Source organism: Petromyzon marinus, chromosome 43 (genome assembly GCF_048934315.1).
Source record: "Petromyzon marinus isolate PM22_M1 ecotype Great Lakes invasive population chromosome 43, UKy_Petmar_22M1.pri1.0, whole genome shotgun sequence".
Classification (NCBI taxonomy): Eukaryota; Metazoa; Chordata; class Hyperoartia; order Petromyzontiformes; family Petromyzontidae; genus Petromyzon; species Petromyzon marinus.
In genome coordinates this window covers 2,614,271-2,636,796 of record NC_133709.1, presented here as the reverse complement: position 1 = coordinate 2,636,796, position 22,526 = coordinate 2,614,271, and the positions used below count along the sequence as shown (strand labels likewise).

General features: G+C 56.5%; 1 protein-coding gene across 7 annotated transcripts; it reads left to right on the top strand.

The window, feature by feature from the left end:
- Positions 1-1,004: 1,004 nt before the first annotated feature.
- FBXL16 (F-box and leucine rich repeat protein 16) lies at positions 1,005-21,860 on the top strand. 7 transcript variants are annotated; one of them, XM_032969889.2, is made up of 11 exons: positions 1,005-1,435; positions 2,843-2,932; positions 7,205-8,583; positions 9,038-9,158; positions 10,447-10,634; positions 11,560-11,754; positions 12,338-12,430; positions 12,589-12,839; positions 15,568-15,652; positions 17,012-17,075; positions 17,837-21,860. In XM_032969889.2, exons 3-11 carry the CDS (start codon positions 7,237-7,239, stop codon positions 17,983-17,985), a joined length of 2,493 nt encoding a protein of 830 aa, XP_032825780.1. In that variant the 5' UTR covers positions 1,005-1,435; positions 2,843-2,932; positions 7,205-7,236; the 3' UTR covers positions 17,986-21,860. The 7 variants fall into 7 exon arrangements, with proteins under 7 accessions (XP_032825780.1, XP_075929806.1, XP_075929807.1 ...); XM_076073691.1 differs by having other exon boundaries at positions 2,836-2,932; XM_076073692.1 differs by lacking the exon at positions 1,005-1,435 and adding an exon at positions 1,835-2,002 and having other exon boundaries at positions 2,836-2,932.
- Positions 21,861-22,526: the final 666 nt, after the last annotated feature.

Below are 22,526 nucleotides of genomic sequence, written 5' to 3'. Positions count from 1 at the left end.
CTGGAGACTCTGGCCGAAGCCTTCCAAATCCACCACAAGCACTTTCCACCTGAACAATCGTGCAGAATCGGAATCTTTATTTAGACTGCAGGAGAAATCCGATGAGCTGTGAAGCTCTTTATTTTCTCACAGATGTCCAGTAGGGGCGGCTCAGCGAGTTACTCTGCCACTAGATGCGGCAGATGTCACCCTTGCGGTGGCCGTCCGTGGTAGCTCAGTGCGCACCATGGCTCCACTCCCAAGATTATAAAATATTCTTGCGCGTGATGGCAAATGTGTTCGGGGAGCTAAATGTCAATTTGTCGAGGTCTGCTAGCCACGAGGGTTTCAGTGTTCCGGTTATTTACGTGCATTGCATTACAGTATGCATGTAGTTTAACACGTAGCCTTGTTATGAATAGTATTTGTGCATCCAACAGACCAGGCTGGAGCGCAGTTACTGCCAATGAGCAGAACAGTGATAAGAGGCAGCAGTTCGCAACACATCAGCTGAGGGTCGTACCTGCAAGTTACTGATAAATTGAGAGGCCAGGTAACGTTACATAGCATGATGTTATATGTTCCTTTCAAGGCAGTCTAATCTACACGCATTTAGATTATTTTGCTGCCACTTTGTTGAGCTCTGATTTATGGCCAGGTTGCTTTTGAAAAATAAGTTATTACTTGAGTGGGCTTTACCTGGTAAGACAAAATATAGTTTACTTTTATTTGAATATATATTTTAAAGTTATTTCCCTTTTTTCCTAAACTGTATTTTACGCTCCTATCGTGTTTGTTGTTGTAACGTTCTGACCCGCCCCTACTGGACATCCGTGATGAAAAGAGCTTTATAGCTTCTCGGATTTCCCCTGCATATTTGAATATAGGTGTAAATTTTGATTTAAAGCTTTCGTGACTGCAGGGATTCATATTCGTGGTTCTTTCGGTAAAGTCACGTAGAAGGGAAACAATAAAATAATAAAAATTATTGTTGTGGTTTTCACACCTGATGACTGCTTGTGTTGCAGTCAAAACGTCGTGAGAATTTTGTTTTATATTTTTATTTTATTGTTTCCCTTGTACGTGACTTTACCGAAAGAACCAAGAATATAGTACGTGTATTGATATTTTAAATCACAACTGCGTGGCGTCATCGCAACCGTCACAAACGCGTGACGTCATCGCAAACAGCACATTAAAGAAACGCGTGGCGTCATCGCAACCGTCACAAACGCCCGTCGTGACGTCACCGCGCGAGCAGCCCCCCCCACCTCCCCACACCACGGCGGCTTCTTTTACATTTCGTAGCACGCATAAATCGCCTCGCCGCCTCGCGCCCGTCCATTGGCCTCGCGCCGGCGTCACGTGAGCCCCGTCGCAGCGAATCGGAAGCGCGGGCGCCGGCGATGGCGCCCTTGTCCGCGCTGGGGTTTTCGAGAGCGCGGCGCGAGCCCCGGTGAGAGGGGGTCTCAGAGCGGCGGGGGTCCGCGGGGTCCTCCGGGGGGGTCCCCTCGGGGGTGCCCCCTGCCCCCCGGGGCTTGCCCCCACGTACAGCCGCGCCGAAGTAGCCGCGCGCGCCCCCCTCCACCCACCCCCTGGGGGACGAGGCGGTCGTTGCGTCGAGCGCGCCGCAAGCCCCAGACGGCCGCGTCTGTTGCTGCTCATTGTTCAGAGGGGGGCGGGGCGTGAGTGGGGGAGGGGGCGGGGTGGAGGGGGTAAAATGGGGCGGGGTGGAGGGGGTAAAAGGGGGCGGGGTGGAGGGGGGAGGTGGAAGGGGGAGGGGCCGGGGGTGGAGGCGGTACGGGCTGGAGGGGAGGGGGTGGAGGGGGAAGGATAAAGGGGTGGAGGGGGGTTCGTGACTGTCTCTGTCCATGTTGTGGGGGAGCGGTGGCGCGGTGGTTAGCGCACTGCGTTGCGAATCCGACGACCCCGGTTTGAGTCCCACTCACGAATAATAGCGGCGAATATTTGGAATATTTGAACCGATCACAGGCCTCTCCTAGGTCGACCCAGCCTTCAATGAGTACGTTGGTCGGTGTGTAAACATTAACACTGGGGAAACAAAGGCGGCCGGGGGTGGTTGCTGGCCACCCACCCCTCCACTTGCGCGCCGTGCCGGCCTTCATAGGTTCTTGCTGGGAGTGTCTTCGTCAACGTGTCAATGTTCATTCCACATTTATTCACTGCTGTGTGCAGCATGTTGCGTGCGTGTTGCGTGCATGTGCTTGTAAATGATGTACAGTACATGTTGACGAGCGTTCTTACGACGGTGAGTGTACGTATGTATGCATGTGTAAGTGAGCGCGCGCGTGTGTGTGTGATATGAAGAAGGACCATTTCGCGAAACGTCTATTATATAGTCCTTTAAAGGCCACACACGTGTTGAGTGTTCGTGTGTATGTGTAATGTTAATGTGTGTGATGTGTGTGCGTAATCTATGTGATGTGTGTAATGTGTTTAGTGTGTGCAATGTGTGTGTAATATGTGTGATGTGTGTGTGTTATCTATGTAATGTGTAATGTGTGTAGTGTGTGTGTGTAATATCTGTGATGTGTGTGTGTGTGTAATCTATGTGATGTGTGTAATGTGTGTGTAATGTGTGTGTAGTGTGTGTGTAGTGTGTGTGTAGTGTGTGTGTAATGTGTGTGATGTGTGTGTAGTGTGTGTGATGTGTGTGTAGTGTGTGTGTAGTGTGTGTGTGTAGTGTGTGTGTAATGTGTGTGTAGTGTGTGTGTAATTTGTGTGATGTGTGTGTGTGTATAATGTGTGCAGTGTGTGTGTAATGTGTGTAGTGTGTGTGTAATGTGTGCGTGTCTCCCTGCCCGCTCGCCCGCCCGCGGGGCACACTGTGTGAAGCCATTAGACGGCGCCTGTGAGCGAACCGGAGGAGTTGGCCCCACATCGGCCCAGCCGCCCCGCTCCTCCTCCTCCCCGCGTGTCGAGGCGATTTCGGGTAGGAACCCACCCATTCATTCATTATCTCTCTCTCGGGGAGAGTGGACGGGCTATCTAGGGAGTAGTAAGACCGGCTGGTCCCCCAATCTCCCCCACCCGTATCTCCAGTCTCCCCCATTCCATATCCTCCGTCTTGTCCAATCTGTCGTCTGTACCTACCGTCTCCATCGTCTCTTCCCCTCTGCCCCCTCAAGTCTCTCTCCCGTTCCGTGTCTGCCTTCTGCCTCGATACGCGAAAATCTGGGCCGACACCCCAGAGGGTCCAGTCGAGGCGGTCGAATCCCGCCTCTCCCCGCATCTCTCCCCACCGCTCCTCCTCCTCCTCCTGTCCGAGCTTCCCCGTGGACGGTGCGGAGCGGAGCGCGGAATCGTGGAGCGCAGTGACCCTCGACTCCCCCCCCCCATCCCCTCCGGAACTAGAGGGAGATCAGGGAACCCAGGGATAAAAGGACAGCGATCGGGTGGTCGAGGTGGGAGGCGGGGCTCCGCGCTGCGACTGTGGTTTTGTTTGCGGCGAGAGCGAAGGGGATCTGGGAGCAGGGCAGCTCGTCGGGGAGTGAACGAGGAGGAGCGTGGAGCCGTGGGGAGTGGAACGGGGGTACGGGGTGGGGGGAGTCGTGGGGAGAGGAGCTGAGAGGGAACGGAGGAGGAGGAGTTGAGTGTGGGGAGAGCTGGCGCTGTCCGCGGTGCTGAAGTCCGCGCCATTGGCAACGGAGCGGCGTCGCGCGCTGCCCTATGCGTCAGTCCTCCCTGTGCGTCATGTAGCACTCACGGGTAACGCACGGTCGTGTATTGTTGTGTGCACGCACGCACCCATACACGCACGCACACACGTACAATTCTGTATTGTCATCATGTCATTTATGTATCCACAAGAGCCGTCGTATGGTTGAAGAGTCATGCCAGGCTCTTTGGCCTGAATGTAGGCCTTACTACTACTACTACTCGCCTCTGCGGTGATTCTTAATCTCCGTGGATTTTCTCGCGAGGTTGGTGACAAACAAAATGCGCGATTGTTAAGCAGGGCCGGGCTCTCGGAGCCTTGCTCCCCCTCTCTGGCCTAGCGAATTGGTCGGGCGGCGTGGGGGGGGGGGCACCTGGGCCACGCTACTCCTCAAACCCGGCCTAACACCGAGACGCCGGGTCATCATCGCACAGTTGTCGGCGTGATTACAAGACGACTCATGCATCCCCTACCATAGACATGCGTGTGCAAGTACTCGAGTGTGTTCGTGTGTAGTCACGCGCGTGTGCATATCTGCTACCCATGTGTATGGTTTTAATGTGTGTGTGTGTGCACCCGGGTGTGTTTGTGGTGGAGCGGTAGTGTAGTGGTTAGCGCGCTGCGCTACGAACCCAGGGACCCAAGTTTCCCAGTGGCGATTATCTGAACCGGTCATGGGCCTCCCCTAGATCGACTAAGCCTCAAATGAGTACCTGGTGCAGTGTGTAATAACATTGCCACTGGTGCTGGCCACTCACCCCCTCGTGTGCCGGTACGGCCTTCATGGGTGCTCGCGAACAGCACTTGCCCCAATAGTTTGTTAAAGCTGTATGGGGGAATCTTTGTTTTTGTGTTTGTCTTTGTGTTTATGTATGCATGTGTGTCTGCATGTCTTCCCGTGTGTATGCTTATATGCATGTGTGTGTGCCCGGGTGTATTTGTGTCTATGTCAGCATCATAATTTAAATATTCGTTTATACTGGAGGAATCCGATCAGCGATAAAGCTCTTATTCACAGATGTCCAGTATGCATCCGTGTGTGCATGTCTGCCCATGTGTATAAGTACGTGTACTTGGGTGTGTATGTATGTGTGTGTGGGAAGCGGTAGTGTAGTGGTTAACGCGCCGAGTTCGATTCCCGCTCACAGCCAACACCGGTGCCGATTATTTGAAGCGGTCCTGGGCCTCCCCTAGGTCAATTCAGTCTCAAGTGTGTACCTGGTGTGGTGTGTAAACATCGCCCCAACAGTCTGTTCAGGCTATACGGGGGATCTTTGTCTTTGTGTGCACCCATATGTGTGTTTATTTGTGTATGCCTGGCATGAGACGTCCCAGCTCTCATGGGTGCTCGCTAACAACACCGAGCCTCGACAGCCTGTACGGCTATCGGGGGCTGTTCGTGTGGTGTAGGTTTAATTGTGAGGCACGCCCTGGACACGGTTGTGCAGATGTACTTGCACTCCGAGATCAGGACACGTCTTACCCATCAGAGGCACACACAGGCACAGGCTTGCCTGTGTGAACACTTATGTGTGTGTTTGTGTGAACACTTGTGTCTGTATGAACACGTGTGTGTGTCTGTGTGAACACTTGTGTGTGTGTCTGTGTGAACACTTGTGTGTGTGTGCGTCTGTGTGAACACGTGTGATGTGTCTGTGTGAACACGTGTGTGTGTCTTTGTGAACACGTGTGTGTGTCTGTGTGAATACGTGTGTGTGTCTGTGTGAACACGTGTGTGTGTGTGTCTGTGTGAACACTTGTGTGTGTGTGTCTGTGTGAACACGTGTGTGTGTCTGTGTGAACACTTGTGTGTGTCTGTGTGAACACTTGTGTGTGTGAATACGTGTGTGTGTGAACACTTGTGTGTGTGTCTGTGTAAACACTTGTGTGTGTGTGTGTGTCTGTGTGAACACGTGTGTGTGTGTGTGTCTGTGTGAACACGTGTGTGTGTCTGTGTGAACACTTGTGTGTGTGTGTGTTTCTGTGTGAACACGTGTGTGTGTCTGTGTGAACACTTGTGTGTGTGTGCGTCTTTGTGAACACTTGTGTGTGTGTGTGTCTGTGTGAACACGTGTGTGTATCTGTGTGAACACTTGTGTGTGCGTGTGTCTGTGTGAACACGTGTGTGTGTCTGTGTGAACACGTGTGTGTGTCTGTGTGAACACTTGTGTGTGTGTCTGTGTGAACACGTGTGTGTCTGTGTGAATACGTGTGTGTGTCTGTGTGAACACTTGAGTGTGTGTGTGTGTCTGTGTGAACACTTGTGTGTGTGTCTGTGTGAACACGTGTGTGTGTGTCTGTGTGAACACGTGTGTGTGTCTGTGTGAACACTTGTGTGTGTGTGTCTGTGTGAACACGTGTGTGTGTCTGTGTGAACACGTGTGTCTGTGTGCACACTTGTGTGTGTGTGTCTGTGTGCACACTTGTGTGTGTGTGTCTGTGTGAACACGTGTGTGTGTCTGTGTGAACACGTGTGTGTGTGTGTGTGTCTGTGTGAACACGTGTGTGTGTCTGTGTGAACACGTGTGTGTGTCTGTGTGAAAACGTGTGTGTGTCTGTGTGAACACTTGTGTGTGTGTCTGTGTGAACACGTGTGTGTGTGTGTGTCTGTGTGAACACGTGTGTGTGTCTGTATGAACACGTGTGTGTGTGTCTGTGTGAACACGTGTGTGTGTCTGTGTGAACACTTGTGTGTGTGTGTCTTTGTGAACACTTGTGTGTGTGTGAACACATCACCGCTGGAAAGACAAAGGCGGTCGGGCATGGTGCTGGCCACTCATCCCGTGCCAGCCTTCATAGGTGCTCGTGAAAATCCCTTGTGCCAAAAGTCTGTTCAGGCTATACGGGCGATCTTTGTTATTGGTGTTCACTGGAGTCTTCAGGACAACCTACGACCTCCCAGGAATCCACCAGCCCAGTGACCTCTCGACTCCCCGATTGCTCTTTCTTTCATACGTCACTTGAAAAGCAACTGACACATCCATTTGATGGCATCAGCAGTTGCCTAATCTATCGTGCCTCCTGTGCAAGCGTACAATGGGCAATGACCGGTTACCTGATGTGCAGATTCGCACCTCACGACATTCACAGTGGCCAGGGCTGCTTTTCCACTTTCCAAATGCGAAGGAAATAGCCTCACTTGGCGTGTGTTGTCCCAGCGCGATTAAGCGCAGTCCGCTGTTGCCTTCAACGCAAGCTGAAGCCAGGTAATTCCAGTATCGTCGGGTCTTGAATTTACTTGTCTTCCCCCGTTAAAGCCCTAAACAGCGTTTACTTTCATTCGCCCCAGTTGCCCTGCGCGCAAATGGGGTGCTTTGTCTCGCGGAAGGAGCATTCACGCCACGTCGTGTCTTACAGGAGTCAATTCAGTGGCAATTGATGGTGTTGAGATGTAAATTGGATTTGTGAATGTGAATTAGATTTGGGGAATAGGGCTGGGGTAGGAATACAATCTCGGAGGGATTGAATGCTCTTTATTGACAATCGCCAGGGCCGTCCGTCATCGTCGCGCCACTCGACTTGGCAATCGCGCCGCTCCGCGTGCAGGTGAGAGGTGAGCGCTGAGCGGCGGCCGCGCCATGTTCGAGCAGGAAGACCTGGAGGCCAAGCTCTCGTGCAGCGGAGTCGGCGTGAGGAATGGGCTGCTGAGGATCGGGCCCCCACAGCCCACGGGGCCCGCGCCGAGCCCGGCGCAGCCGACGCAAGGGAACGGACAGACGCAGGGCAGGCAGACGGCGGCGGCACCACCGTCCTCGCAGACGCCCGCGCAGACCGAGAGCCAAAGTGAGGCCCCCGCGCAGGGCCCGTCGCTGCAGGGTCACTCGCACGTTCAGGCGCAGCCCGCCGCACACGGCAAGGCCAAAGACCAGAGCCGGAACCCGGCACAGGGCCGGTCCCGACTGGGTCAGACGCTCGGGCCAGCCCAGCAGGCTCAGACGCAAGATCCTCTTCCGAGTCAGGCGCGCGCGGCCGACAAAGCGCCGCTCTTGCCGGCGAGCGGCGAGCCCGCGGCAAAGGCGCACGCTTCGGTTTGGGGACAGGGTCCGGAGCAACCCCAGGGCTCTCGCCCGCACGGCCTCGCGCAGGCGGAGATAAAGGGCCAAGCGCAGCCCCAGACTCCGAGCCAAAGCCAAGGCCTGGTGCAGGCCCAGGTGCAGAGTCTCGAGCAGCAGCTGCAGCAGCAGCAGCAGCAGCAGCAGAAGTCGAGCGCCAACTCGGGCCACTCGTCGGCCCAGCTGGAGGGTCCGAAGCAAAGCAACGGCGTCACCGCCACCGCCGAGGAGGCGGTGGGGGCTCCGTCGGCAGCGAGCATCACCAAGGGCACGCCGGTGACGCGCGCCTCGCGGCCGTGCTGCTCGCAGTCTATCACCACGGGCGTCTCCACATCCTCCTCCTCCTCCTCCTCCTCGTCGCCATCGTCCTCCCCGACCTCGTCCCCCCTGTCCCCGGCGGCGGCGGCGGCGCCGCCGCTGTCGCTGCTCTCCTCCTCGTCGTCCTCGTCGTCCTCGTCGTCGCTGGCGCCCCCGACGCCCCCCGTGTCCTCGTGCTCCCTGTCGTCCCTTTCCCCCACCTCCTCCTCGTCACCCTCCTCCCCCTCCTCGCTGCTGTCGCTGTCCTCGCCCGCCAGGGGCTGCGACGACTCCACGTCCTCGCCCGCGGCGGCCGCCGCGGCGGTGATGTGCGCGGCGCCGCCCGAGCGCCGCGGCGCCTCCTGGCCGGGGCCCCCGGGCGGCGCGGCGGACGGTGCCGGCGGTGGCGCGGCGGGCGCCGGCGGAGGGATGGGCGACGGGCCCTGGGACGGGGAAGAGGTCGCGACCGGCGCGGGCCACGGCGGCCCGGCCGATACGCACGCCCTTCTCGACCACCGCGTGCTGGCCCGCCTCTTCCTCTACTTCACCATCGCCGAGCGCCGCGTCCTGGCACAGGTGCCGGCACCACCTTCCCACCACACCCCTCCCTCCCTCCCCCGCCCACCCATTCCCCGCTGGTTCGAGAGCCAAGTCCAAGAACCCCCTCCATCCCCTGCACTGCCCAGCATCTGTCGGTGCCCTTACACTGTTGTCAACACAGCACCCCCCTTCCCCCCCCCCCACTACCGTTCATGTTGAGCACCGTCCCATCCATTTTTATTACGTCATGTAATTTTTACGGGCCGCGCGTGCGCTGAATCATTTGTAACCGAGTTACAGGGTCGACTCTCGACAAACCTTACGAGCAACCTGATGAGTGGCGGCCGGCTGTCTCGCACATCGGTCGCCTCGCCAGGCCACGCGTGCATTCCATTGGGGGGGGGCTCCGCTCCACGGCTGATTGCTCGCGCTCGCGCCGTCGCCGGCGACCTCACCGGTGCCGCTCGTGCGCGTCGGTCGCGGCGAGCAGGTGTGCCGCACCTGGCGCCGGGCGCTGTACCAGCCGCGGCTCTGGGAGGGCGTCACGCCGGTGCTGCACTGCGCGGAGCTCTACCGCAGCCTGGAGGCCAACGGCAACGGAGAGGCGGCACGTACGTGGAGCGTCTTCGCGCGCGTCTGGCGGTTCCGTCCCGTCGGCTTGTCCGTCCTTGACGTCTGGAAGCCCGTTGGCAACGGCCGGTGGCGGGGGGGCGGTGGGGGACACGGGGATGTGGTGACAGGGGACCCGGAGGCCACGGGGACATGGGACGAGAACACGAAGGGATTGTGGACGTGGCATGGGGACCTGGAGGCCACGGGGACATGGGACGAGAACACGAAGGGATTGTGGACGTGGGGAGCATCTTGACCAGGAGGCATGGGGACCTGGAGGCATGGGGGATATGGAGCACAGGGTCGCGGGGTCACTGACTGGCACAGGATCATGGGGGGTTCATGATACATTTGTAGTTGTTTGTGCTTTTTTGTTTTGGTGACCTTGGTTAATTTGTGTATTCATTTTAGATTTTGCTTGGTAGTAGTAGGATTTTCATTTGCTTGGCAGTGGCTGTATATGGGATTTGGTCCTTATATATAATTAACGTACAGCATTGTGGAATGCTGTTAGCATGAATGACGCTATGTAAAATGAAAGTCTTCTTATAATGTTTTATTATAGAACTCGAGCGTGAGATGTTGGGGTGGGTTACGTGCATTGTTTTAGCTTGAAGTAAAAAAACAGACAGCTCTCAGCTTGTAACTACATCTTGACTGTGTGTCCAGTGCGAGCGAAGCTTCGATATTGAGAAAAAAATACAACAAACTTTTCCGTGCATTGCCTTAGCGCACTGCTGTTACGGGGAAAAAAAAAGTAAGCATGGCAGGGAATCCGCGGCAACGTCGCACCAAACGGTGCGAAACCAAACCACGCCGCGTCGCCCAAAGTGTGGCGACCTCGCCGGAGATCCCACGAGTGGCGAGGGGCGAGAGAAACCTCCCGAGCTGTCGCTCCGCGTCAACGGAGCGCCTTGTGACCCGCCGTGCCTCCGCCGTCATGTGCCGTGTGCGTGTGTGTGCGCGTGCACACGCACACAGCGGTTAGCGCTACGCTGCGCTATGAACCTGGCGACCCGGGTTCGATTCCCGCTCACGGCCAACACCGGTGACGATTATCTGAACAGGTCCTGGGCCTCCCCTAGGTCGACTCAGCCTCAAATGAGTACCTGGTGCGGTGTGTAAACATCGCCACTGGGGAAACAAAGGCGGTCGGGCGTGGTGCTGGCCACCCACCCCCTCGTGTACCGTTCCGGCCTTCATAGGTGCTCGCTAACAGCACTTGCCGCTACAGCCTGTTAAGGCTACACGGGGGATCTTTGGTTTTGCTTGTGTGTGCGCATGCAGCGGGCGGCAGCGGCGACAAGGAGTTTGTGAGTCTGCTGGGCTTCGCGGCGCGAGGGTTCGACTCCTTCTGCCTCGTCGGCGTGTCCGATCTGGACGTCTGCGAGTTCATCGACAACTACCCGCTGGCGAAGGCCGGCGTGCGCGCGATGGGGCTGCGGAGGTCCACCATCACCGATGCGGGGCTGGAGGTGAGGCGCCCTCGTCGACACCGCGATGTCAACACTGTCGACACCATGACGTCAACACGGTCCCCATCAACACCGTGACGTCACCACGGTCACCGTCAACACTGCGACGTCATCACTGTCACCATCAACACCGCGACGTTAACACGGCCACCGTCAACACCGCAGCGTCAACACATTCACCGTCAACACCGCGACGTCATCACTGTCACCGGCAACACCGTGACATCACCACGGTCACCGTCAACACCGCGACGTCATCACTGTCGCCGTCAATACTGTGACATCATCACGGTCACCGTTAACACCGCGACGTCACCGTTAACACCGCGACGTCATCACCGTCAACACCGCGACGTCATCACTGTCACCATCAACACTGTGACATCATCACGGTCACCGGCAACACCGCGACGTCATCACTGTCACCATCAACACTGTGACATCATCACGGTCACCACGAACATGCTCCTCGGTGTTGGCAAATTAAAAACTATTAAACACATTTTTTTTATTTTACCAGGTAAAGCTATGTAGCTCTTTTTCAGAAGCGACCTGGCCACAATAATGATAGCTCAACGAAGTGGCTTATCACGTGGAAATGTGTAGCAGCCAAATACTCTAAACCTCGGAGAAAAATCCACGCGACCACGGGGGAGAGAGAGAGAGGAGACACGCAAACCTCCAAATATACAGCAGCAGGCGTCAGGGTCAGGATCGTACGCACGACCTCCTGCATACCAGGCGAAGGAGTTAACATCTCCTAGCCACCGTGATGATGATGATGAGAGAGAGAGACGCGCAAACCTCCAAATATACAGCAGCAGGCGTCAGGGTCAGGATCGTGCGCACGACCTCCTGCATACCAGGCGAGGGAGTTAACATCTTGCCACCGCGGTGGGGGTGGGGGGGGGCGGTGACGGTCCAGGTGATGCTGGAGCAGATGCAGGGCCTCGTGAAGCTCGAACTGTCCGGCTGCAACGACTTCACGGAGGCCGGGCTCTGGTCCAGCCTCAACGGCCGCCTGCAGGTGCTGGGCCTCAGCGACTGCATCAACGTTGCGGACGACGCCCTCGCCGCCATCGCGCGCCTCCTTCCCGACCTCTGCGAGCTGAGCCTTCAGGTGGCGCTACTCTGACCCGTTGCTCGTGCCGGGTGGGGGTGGGGGAGGGTTGGGGCGAGGGTGGGGTACGTGCGGGCGGAGGGTTTAGGGAGTAAGCCGGTGCCAAAGTGTTCGTGGTTTTGCGTCGAGGTTTGGATTTGCCTCGTGCGTTGCCGTCCGTCTTGGGCCTGTCCTTCCGAGAAGCTTGGGAACGACGTTGAAGTTTTGGGGGGGGGGGGGTGCACGAGAAGCTTTGGGGGGCCCATCAAGGCCAATTTTGCCCCCCACCAAGTCGAGAAGTCAGCGGCATGCGCCATCCCCTAACGTTTCCACTCCCATGGACTCGCGTCGTCATTTATTGTTTTGTGAACGTCCATCTCCCCCCGCCCCAAGAATGTGTGTCCACAATCCAATAGAGATTGTCGTTTCAATTTTAATTTATGAGGATTAAAGCGAAATTAAATGCCGTTTCAACACTCGGCGGATTTTAGCACATTTTGGCAACGAGTGGTAAATTGGCTCCGTCGTGGAGCAGCAGCAGCAGCAGGACGAGCGGGGAGGGGGAGGCGCCGGCGGGCGTGACGGCTCGCTGTCTCCCCGGCAGGCGTACCACGTGACGGACGTGGGCCTGGCCTACCTGACGGCGCGGCCGGGCCTCCACAAGCTCTGCTGCCTGCACCTCCACTCCTGCTGGGAGGTTCGTGTCCACGGCCACGGCGGACGGGGGGAGGGGGCGGCCGCTACTACCCCCGCCCCTCGCTCCCCCCTACCCCTCGCCACCTCCACCCCTCGACACCCCCCTCGCCCCTCGCCCCCCCACGCACGGCACCGACTCTCACTTCCCCGTGCGAGCAGGTGACGGACCGGGGCGTGGCCACGCTGGCACGGGGCTTGCCGGCGCTCACGCACCTCAGCCTCTCCGGCTGCTCGAAGCTGACGGACGAGGGCGTCGAAATGGTGGTGGCGTGCCCCCCGGCCGGCGTGGCGGGCGCGGCGGGGAGCGGCCTGCTGGCCCTCGACCTGTCGTGGTGCCCGCGCATCACCGACGCCGCCCTCGAGGCCATCGCCTGCGAGCTGCACCGCCTGCAGGAGCTCGTGCTCGACAGGTGCCCCAAACGACACCGCTCACCGCACACCGCCCACCGCTCACCGCCCACCGCACACCGCACACCGCTCACCGCACACCGCACACCACACACCGCACACCGCACACCGCACACCGCACACCGCCCACCGCACACCGCACACCGCTCACCGCCCACCGCACACCACACACCGCACACCGCACACCGCTCACCGCTCACCGCACACCGCTCACCACTCACCGCACACCACCCACCGCTCACCGCACACCGCACACCGCTCACCGCTCACCGCACACCGCACACCACCCACCGCTCACCGCACACCCCCCACCGCCCACCGCCCACCGCCCACCGCACACCGCACACCGGCCACGAGCTGGGGCCCGACGCCTTGTGATCCAACCGTGTGACCCAGCCATGTGATCCTGTGACCTATGACCCAGCTTTGAGTGCCTAATTAGCGGAGGCGGCAGCGCACGCTGCGCCGTCTGTTGAGCGCACGCCCAAGTACGCACGCACCCTCGACTGCGTGACGCGCGCCGCTCTGCTAAAAATACACGAGTGCGTGCGCGTAAAGAGGGGGCGACACACGCGCTATCTGCTAGGGATGGAAATTCTCACTTTGAATATGAATGGGCCAAGGGAGCAGCGGCGTACTGCTTGGCGCACTGGCTTACGAACCCGGCCGCCCGAGTTCACATTCGCGGCCATGGCTATGACGTCGGAAGCGAGCAAGTATCCGAACCCGTCTTGGGCCTCGTCTAGGTATGCTCAGCCTTAACGTGCTATCAGGTGTGGCGTGCAAACCTCGGCGTCGGGTAGACAAAGGCGACGGTGCTCGCCATCGTTCTGGCAGAACTTTCCCAGCAGCCTGTGCGGGCGATACGGGGAATCCTTGTCGGCATCTTGAGTGCATGTAAGTTGGTGGCACGTATCTTTAATTTGTTCGTTTTTTTTAATGCAAATTGCCCATGTGCTTAACACCCCCAACTGGTGTTGTGAGTCGAGGCTTTTTACGTGAGAGGAATGCTGATTGCTCGTTGTGTTTTTCGCAGGTTTATGTGCATGGGGGCGTGCATGCATGTGTTTTTATTCATGTATAGTGGGTTCACGTGTGAGGCACCCTTGACTTTGGAGGCAACACGTTTATTCTATGACCACAACGGGGTAACTACATAACCGGGTCAGGTCAGTTAACGCACTGCCTGACCCACGATGCCGAGCGTGACGACCGGAAACCGAAGAGCGAAGAGACGTACCACGGCGGGTTCCATTCCAGTAGACAGCCCGGATCGGACATCGGGACCTCCCTTTTATGCCCCTCAGCGTGGCACGGCTCCGCCTCGGCCACGCCCCCTTCTGGAACTCTCTAGAAGACTCTGGGCCTTACATCACATGTCCCTTCTGTCCCCTTTGGCCAACATCCTTACCCTGTCCTGTCACGTGCCCTTGCCAGCCAATCGGGCTGCTACGTCCTCACGCTCTCTCTCTCTCTCTGCCCGCCGTGAGAACCATGCTCCTTAGGGACCATTTACCATGGCATGGCACACCCTGCAGGCAGAGAGGGCTACTTGCTGTGCGCCCTAGTGACCCAATATACGTCACTCCATGTGTATGTATGCATGGTACATGTGTGTTAGTGTGGTGTACGTCGTGTGTGTGCGTGTGCAGCTCCACTTTTCCCCCTGTGTTGCCCTCCTTATTTAAGAGCCCAAAGCTCCCTCCCTCCGCTCTCATCCCCGAGTTCTCTGTTAATGGCGGTTGCCATGGTTACAACATGCAATTTTCATGAGCCGCTAAATTATATTTTTCCTTTCTTTCACTTTTGTCTTCTGTCTCCCCGCCACCTCCCTCGGTCCTCCGCTGCCCGTTTAACAATTTCAAAAGCTGCCGTGCTCCTAATGAGGATCGCCACGGCAACGACCTCGCGAGAGCGTTGCGCGGAGAAAAATTAACGCTCTTTACGGAAACAAAAAATACGCGTGCAGAGGCCGCTGGTTTCACCAACGCGTTCGCAGCAGACGCGGCAGCTGCCGCCGGCGCTTGGTGCCCTGGGACCACGGTGGCGAGATATTTAACTGCCTCACCTGGTTTGCAGGAGGTCGTGGGCTCAATCCCGACCTTGACGCCCGCTGTATGTTTGGAGTCTGCGTGTCTCTCTCTCTCTCTTTCTCTCTCTCCCCTGTGGTCGCGTGGATTTTTCTCGGGGTCGTCCGGTTTTTTCCCTCAACATTCAGAATCAGCACCACGCGTTTAGAGCATTTGGCTGCGATACATTTCGACGTGATGATAGGTCGCTTCGTCGAGCTGTCATCTGTGGCCAGGTCACTTCTTGGTAAAAATAAAATAAAAAGTTCATACTTTTAGTTTACCCTGGTACCCGATAGAACACGAGCCTGTGCGTTTGGTACCAGCAGTGCAAACCGACGTCTTGAGATTGACTTGAAGCTGTGATGAGGAAGGAGCGGAGAATGCAGGTTGGAGCCCTGCAGATCACCTTGTGGTGCTGCTGCTGGTGGTAGCTGAGGTGGTGGTTGTAGCTGTGGAGGTGGTTGTACCTGTGGTTGTAACCGTGGTGGTAGTTATTGCCATGGCGGTGGTTGTAATTGTGCCTGTGGTGGTGGTGGTGGTTGTAGCCATGGTGGTGGTCGTTGTGGCCATGGCGGTTGTCACTCACCCCACTCGCATCGCTCAGTGACATGGGTTTCACTGCCCCCCCCCTTATCACCCCGCCCCCCTCCCCCCACAGGTGTGTCCGCGTGACTGACCTTGGCCTAGGATACCTGTCCACCATGCCCTCTCTGCGCTCCCTCAACCTGCGCTGGTGCTGCCAGGTGGGAGCCTGCTGACCACGCCACTGCCCTCACGCTGTAACACCGATGCCCAACAGTACACTCACAATGTGTATAACTTCTTTCGCACCATACGCAGCCCACCGTGCTGATCGGAGGATATATGTGGCACCTACGCGCAACCATATCTCAAAAGCACTGTACAGAAACAGTGGGCGTTTTTTTATTTTTTGGGACGTAGTCGAAGGCAGAGGGTGAGAAGGATGGCCTTGAGTCTGGACCTGAACGGGGGCAGGGAGTGAACAGCGCGGATGGCTGTGGGGAAGGCAGTTCCAGACAATGGGGGCAGCCTGCAGTCCGAGTCCAAAACCTGGCTTATCGCTACCGCTGAGGCTGGCGATTGCTTGCCGTTGGTCTCTCTAAGAATGTCGTACCTAGCTTACAAATATGCCCCAATAGCAAGGTCATCGGGGGTAGCTTGTCATGAGAAAAAAGGGAATAACATTTTTGGGGTGGAAAATGTGATATGAATCATCTACAGAGCATGAAAATAAAATACAGTGAGTATGTTAAGTGAGTTTGTTAAACAGACAGTATGTAAATATGCAAAGCTTTCTGTAAACGGTAAATACTGTGGCATGTGCCACCCCAGATAATACCGACCATCCTCTCTTGATTCATGGGATAATCGGAGAATGAGTGGCCTCCATAATACAGGTTTTTTTTTTGGGTTAGATCGTGTAAATATATAAATGGAGCTCTCCAACACAACGGTGTGCACGTTCTGTTTACGTGACAAACCTTACTAATTGGCTGTGTCGGGTGGCGCATATTTACGCGACCTAACCCAAATAAACCCTGCATTATGGATGATATTGGTCGCGAGAGCCTGCTACTACGTGTTATAATGAGTGACCTCCGACGAAGTGATGGTTCAACTCGGCGGCTTGGACAGAAGTCGGCGATGGCTGGTGCGGAGGGTTCGGTGGAGGAGTGGAGGGGAGTAGAGTGATGTGAGAGGGGCCGAGGTGGGCAGCGGAGAGTCCACGGTGAGTGCGATGATCCCTTGGCGTTGGCCTGGGATTGCTCTGCGAGCCCGTGGAGGATTCGAGGCTCTGGGCCGATTTATGTGCGCGAGTGTGAGCGGCACGCTTTTTTTGCACCATCGAGAGATTTGTATGCGGGGAGATGAGGGATTAGAGATGAGCCTCACGAATGCTCCGTTTCCCCCAGACCACTCAAAACGGTCCAGGAAATGGCCCAGAAATGGCCCAAGGAAAATAACGGCCCAGGAATGGACAATTCGGGTTCCAAAATAGACCAGGCACAGGTTCGTGTCTCCGCGGTGTGATTGTCGATCCCTGCGGAGTGGTCATTTTCTCCTTTTTTTTGTTTTCCCAGATCCAGGATTTCGGGTTGCAACACTTGTATGGAATGCGCAGCCTCCGGGTCCTCTCGTTGGCAGGTGAGCCGCCGTTGTTTCCGTGGTGGGGCTGCGGTTGGTGCCGGAGGGGAGTGAGTTGGGGGGGGGGCGGCTAATATAACAGTAGCTCGTGATCTCATCTCGTCCCGCTCCCACCCATTCAACCAAACGAGCAACGGCTCGGAACGGTGAAACAGCACCCATGATCGAGACGGCGTGGGAAGGCAGTGGATTGATGATCGTCAGTTGCATTTAACCGAATTTGATTCTTTGCTTATGAATGGATGCTGAAGGCTGGATGCGATGAGAGATATATCGATAATAGCGTAACAACCCAAGCGGTGGGGGTGGTGGGGGAGTGTGTGTGCATTGGTGGCAGGTAGCAGTCCGTTTGTATAGGGTGGACCATATGCAAATAGTCTTCAAATAGTAGCTTGTGATTGACTAGGAGCACCTCTTATTGCTGTTCCTTTTGGCCCCCTCGAATAAATGAAAAACGCCGAAACAATTTAAGGATACGACTTACATTCGCAACTATTTAAAAGTTTTTTCTTTAACTTTAGGAGTAAAAAAAAGTGACAAGTTGTACATTGTATATATATCAAAACAATTTCAAGCGAATGTACTCGCTGGGGCATCACCGCAACCCTCGATTACAAACCGACGCTAGCGCGCTCGCACGCACGAGCGAGCGAGCGAGCGAGCGCTGCCGTGCTCGGGGTGCCCAGCTGCGACTGTTCTGGGGCGCCTGCTTGAGCGTCGTGGCGGCGGTGTGTGCGGCGATGCGTCGTGCCGTGTGCCAGGCTGCCCGCTGCTCACCATGGCCGGCCTCTCGGGCCTGGCTCGCCTGGCCTCGCTCGAGGAGCTGGAGCTCACCAACTGCCCCGGCGCGTCGCAGGAGCTCTTCCGCTACCTGAACCAACGGCTGCCGCGCTGCGTCATCGTCGAGTGACGTTCCGAGCCCTCCGCGCGGGGGACGGGGGTGAAGGGCGTCGGGTGGGGCCGCTGGGGACCAAGCGGGCGGGCACGACCAAAAACAAAATTCTTGACAAGACGTCGATGCGACAACACGACCAACCGCCCCCACCACGACCAACCACCCCCACAACGACCAACCGCCCCCACCACGACCAACCACCCCCACAACGACCAACCGCCCCCACAACGACCAACCGCCCCCACAACGACCAACCGCCCCCACAACGACCAACCGCCCCCACAACGACCAACCGCCCCCACAACGACCAACCGCCCCCACTACGACCAACCGCCCCCACAACGACCAACCGCCCCCACAACGACCAACCGCCCCCACAACGACCAACCGCCCCCACCCGCCACCGCAACGGTCGGCGTCTTCTCGTCGATGTCGGGCGTTTTGACGAGCGGGACTGCTCGACGCGACTCCTCCCCACCCCCACCCCGTGCCTGTGCGGTTTTTCGTTGTTCTCAAGGCGGCGATGGCGGCGGTGGTGAGCGCGAGTTTGCTGGCGGTCGGCGCCTCGTCGTTGCGTTTGGGGAGCGGCGTTCGGCCCCGGCCCGGGCCCGGCCCGGCGCGCCACGGGCCGTGCGTGTGCTTAGGCTCGTGCTGCCGTTTATTTATGCATCCACGCTTTATTTAAAGGGGAAGAAATGGGGAAGTAAATCGCTACCTGGATATCCGACCGACAAAGCGCGTGTCGTTTATGAAGGCTGCCTTTAATGTGCGCGCACTCTCGTGCGTACGCACACGCACAAATGCACAAGCGGTCGTTACGGTTTTCCTCACGGTCACGTCTTTCAAAAGTGCAGCTTAAGTTTTATTCTCGACACGAAACGTCCAAGCGCTGCGTGCGTGCGTGCGTGGCCGTGCCGTGACAGAGTTGCTTCTGAAAGCCTCGTTTGCATCACCTCCTCCCGTCCTCGTCCTCGCTGCGCGACCCCTTCACCCCGCGCACACCCCCGAGCGACCGCGACCGCCGATCGTCGCGCCGATGCCCGGCACCCGAGGCCGGACGCAGGGTCGCCCCCCCCCGGGCGAGGCCACTCCCGGCCCTCGTTAACCCAAATCGACGCCGAACGAGGGGGGAAACGGAACCCTGCGTGACGGCGGAGCGCATGGCTTCCCATGTAGCGCCTGTCGGAGACACGCTGGAACACTTGCGAAGTATACGCGACAAAACCACTACACTTTACCGACCGCAGTACTCCGGGAGGTGGGGGGGGGGTGGGGGGGCGGGCATGCGTCTGCCTGGGAGGGCTGCTGCTGCAGGTGCTGCTGCTGCAGGTGCCTTCTACCTACGTCTTGACGGCGAGCCAAGCAGCGGGGTCGGCGGCATTCGGCAGACACCTTGGGCCACGCTACTCGGCCCGCTCTCTCCGTTGCTGAACCGCCACGTGATGTCAATGGCGGCGGCCCGGGCCACGTGGCCAGGAGGCTCCTGAGAAAACGGCATTTTGCTTTACTCTCCCATCGCTACCCTCCCTCCCCACCCACCCCCAACCGGACGGTGGGGGATTTCAGCTTCTTCAGCGCAAGCGCCGTGAGAACAAGCGGAGCCACACGGATCAAGGCGGCGGCGGCGGCGGGATTTGAGCAGCCGCGTGGCCACGTGAACGTGCCACGCGGTGCCCACTGGCACTGCCGGAGTGCAAGACGGGAGGGGGTTGGGGGAGGGGGGTGACTCAACGTGGTGTTTTGTGATCGGCGAGTTGTCGGCGGTCAAAAACCTTGAGAACGGAAAACCCAAATATGTGCATCGAGCCGAGTGGCAGGCTTGCTTGCAGGCCTTGTCTATCTGCGAAGGTCGGGCAAACAATGCATTAGCAGGGGATTGTAAACATTTACAAAAATCGTGCAGATTTTTTGATATCACGTTCTCAAGCTTTTTTGACGATGTCTATATATATAGCTACGCATTGAGTATCGTGGTGGTTTTGGCCCAGATAGCCCCATTTCAGTGTGGATTCGACTCCAAACACACACAGACGTGAAGACGAGTGTGGAATTCACAATTCATATTTTCTCATCGGATATTGGGACATCTGGTAGTCCCAGTACCTGGAACATAGATGTATGTATTTTTGGGGGGATTTGTGGTCGTTTTAACAATAGTAAACACAAACCACACTCAAACGAAAACACTAAATAATGGTTTAAAATGCTATCAACTATAGACATGATGTCAGGTTGCCTGCACACCGTCGCCACCATCCATCTGCAATTTTCTTTGGGAGGTCATCCGCCCCCTGGAGTTTTCCTCGGCTCAGGACTCTGGGTCTCACTTCACACCTCCACGTCCCTTGACTACGTCTGCCAGGGTCACTTACACAACCACCCGCACACAACTACACGGATAGGCATACACACCCAGGCATGTACACTAAGCGCACAAGCACTCATGCACACATACACACACGTACACACACACACATTCGTATGTAAATACTTGCACATACAAAGAAGACTATCCCCCGGTATAGATTTTAGCTTTTGGGGCACATGCTGTTGGCGAGTAACTAAGGGGCCATCCATTTAATGCGTACGCATGGAGGGGGGGTTAATCCAAACGTGTACGCTTGCGTATGGGGGGGGGGTCTACTGACAATGTATGTACGCATAGGAAACGGGGGGGGGGTGAAGCCTCGATAATAATGCAGCCGGCTTAAACACGTTAATATTATTAATCCTTGATCGTTTCTGCGTGGATTAAATATCAGCCGTTCTATAGGTTTCGGGGGGGGGGGAGGGGGGTGCGTCAGGCGTACATACCGAGGTGGGGGTGGGGGGGTGTAAAAAGTCCGCGTGCGTATAGGGAGGTGTGGAGGGGTCAAGTTTTGACAGATTTTTGCGTACCCACTAAATGGATGGCCCCTAACGACGCACGAGGGTTGTTGGGTGGCCAGCACCACGTCCGGCCTCCTTGGCCTGTCCAGTGCTGGATGTTTACGCACCGCACCACGTACTCACTTAAGGCTAAGTCGACCTAGGGGAGGTCCAGGACCGGTTCAGATATTCGCCACTGCTATTGGGTTGTTGGGTGGCCAGCACCACGTCCGGCCTCCTTGGCCTGTCCAGTGCTGGATGTTTACGCACCGCACCACGTACTCACTTAAGGCTAAGTCGACCTAGGGGAGGTCCGGGACCGGTTCAGATATTCGCCACTGCTATTGGTGGAATTTGAACTCGGGTCGCAGGATTTATGGCGTGGTGCGCTAACCACTACACTCGCGCTCCCCCATACGCACGCGCGAGAGGATGTACATTTACATGCTGTGCACAGACACGCGAACACGTTTTGCACACGAAACAAAAGGTGAAGCCCAGGAGATGGTGCAGTGTGAGGCCAAAGCATGGCAAGTGTAAATGTTATACATGTCAATCACACCTTGCAGCACACGTGGGCTGCGTTAGGCAGCATCTTGTCAACCTCGGACGAACAAAGAGAGGCGGAGGAGGGGGGGGGACACTCCGCGGAAGCTAACTTTGCAAAAATATATCACGTGTGTGTGTAACCTAAACACATTTTTACCAGCAGTGGCATGCATTTGAATGACTGCAAGTCTAGCGGGCGGTTACAGAGGCTGCACAATGTCCAGGATTAACGATTCGCTCGTCAGAGCATGTGAACTGCGGGCGCGTTTCAAAAGGCGAATGTCTCTCTGAACGACGGGCATTCAACCCGTGTTGGTTGAATATCAAGCAAAAGAGCCGTCTAATAGGGGGGTTTATACCCCGGCGTTGAATTAGGGAACATTATTTAAAAAAACAACAACAACCTGTAGGTGATGATGAATCCGCAGTTGTCACCTGGTTCAATAAAAGACACCGATGCCGTGTTGACTGGACCCCGGCGCTGCTGTGATTGGTGTGCGAATCGTGAATCTACGATGATGCCTGAAAGTCCATCCTACAGCGGGCATCGTCATCGGGTCACGGTCAAGGGACAATCGAGACTGGTGAGCCGTGGTTAAATAAAGGGTTGGTCAGGGCGCACTGGGAGAGCGGGAAGAGGGGATGGTGTCGGTTGCATTGGCCTTCAGTCGCATACAAACAGTGCCCTTATTAAGCTAGTGTGGGTCCTGTAGCATGATGTTATAAAGGGGCCATAAATAAAGGAAACACATACATATGATTTTTTTAAACTTGTATAGTAAAGTAATTGATTTTTTCCATTTGCTATACAGCTAGATAATACGACAAATCGTTCACCTTAAACACCCAGTCGTTCATAAAAATTGAAGGCGGTATAGTACTATAGTAATAGAGCAAGTGCAGAAATCACTGAACCGGAATTGATAGCTTGAAAGCATTTGGCGCGGGGCCCTTGAAAGTGCGGGGCCCGTAGCACGTGTAGTTACTACTGCATTAATCCTCGGCATAATTAATGATAAATTCGTGCCATTTCGTCACGGTACATGTGTGATCGAGCAGTGATCGAGCTTTGGATTGTGTTGCTGCTCAGAAAAAGCATTATCGTGTCTGACGATTCTCGTTCCAGTATTCATTATTTC

Coding starts and splice junctions, on each gene's coding strand:
- FBXL16 (XM_032969889.2), top strand. CDS start 7,237: ATGTTCGAGCAGGAAGACCTGGAGGCCAAGCTCTCGTGCAGCGGAGTC. Junction 8,584..9,037: donor AGCGCCGCGTCCTGGCACAG/GTGCCGGCACCA, acceptor CGCGGCGAGCAG/GTGTGCCGCACCTGGCGCCG. Junction 10,635..11,559: donor TCACCGATGCGGGGCTGGAG/GTGAGGCGCCCT, acceptor GTGACGGTCCAG/GTGATGCTGGAGCAGATGCA.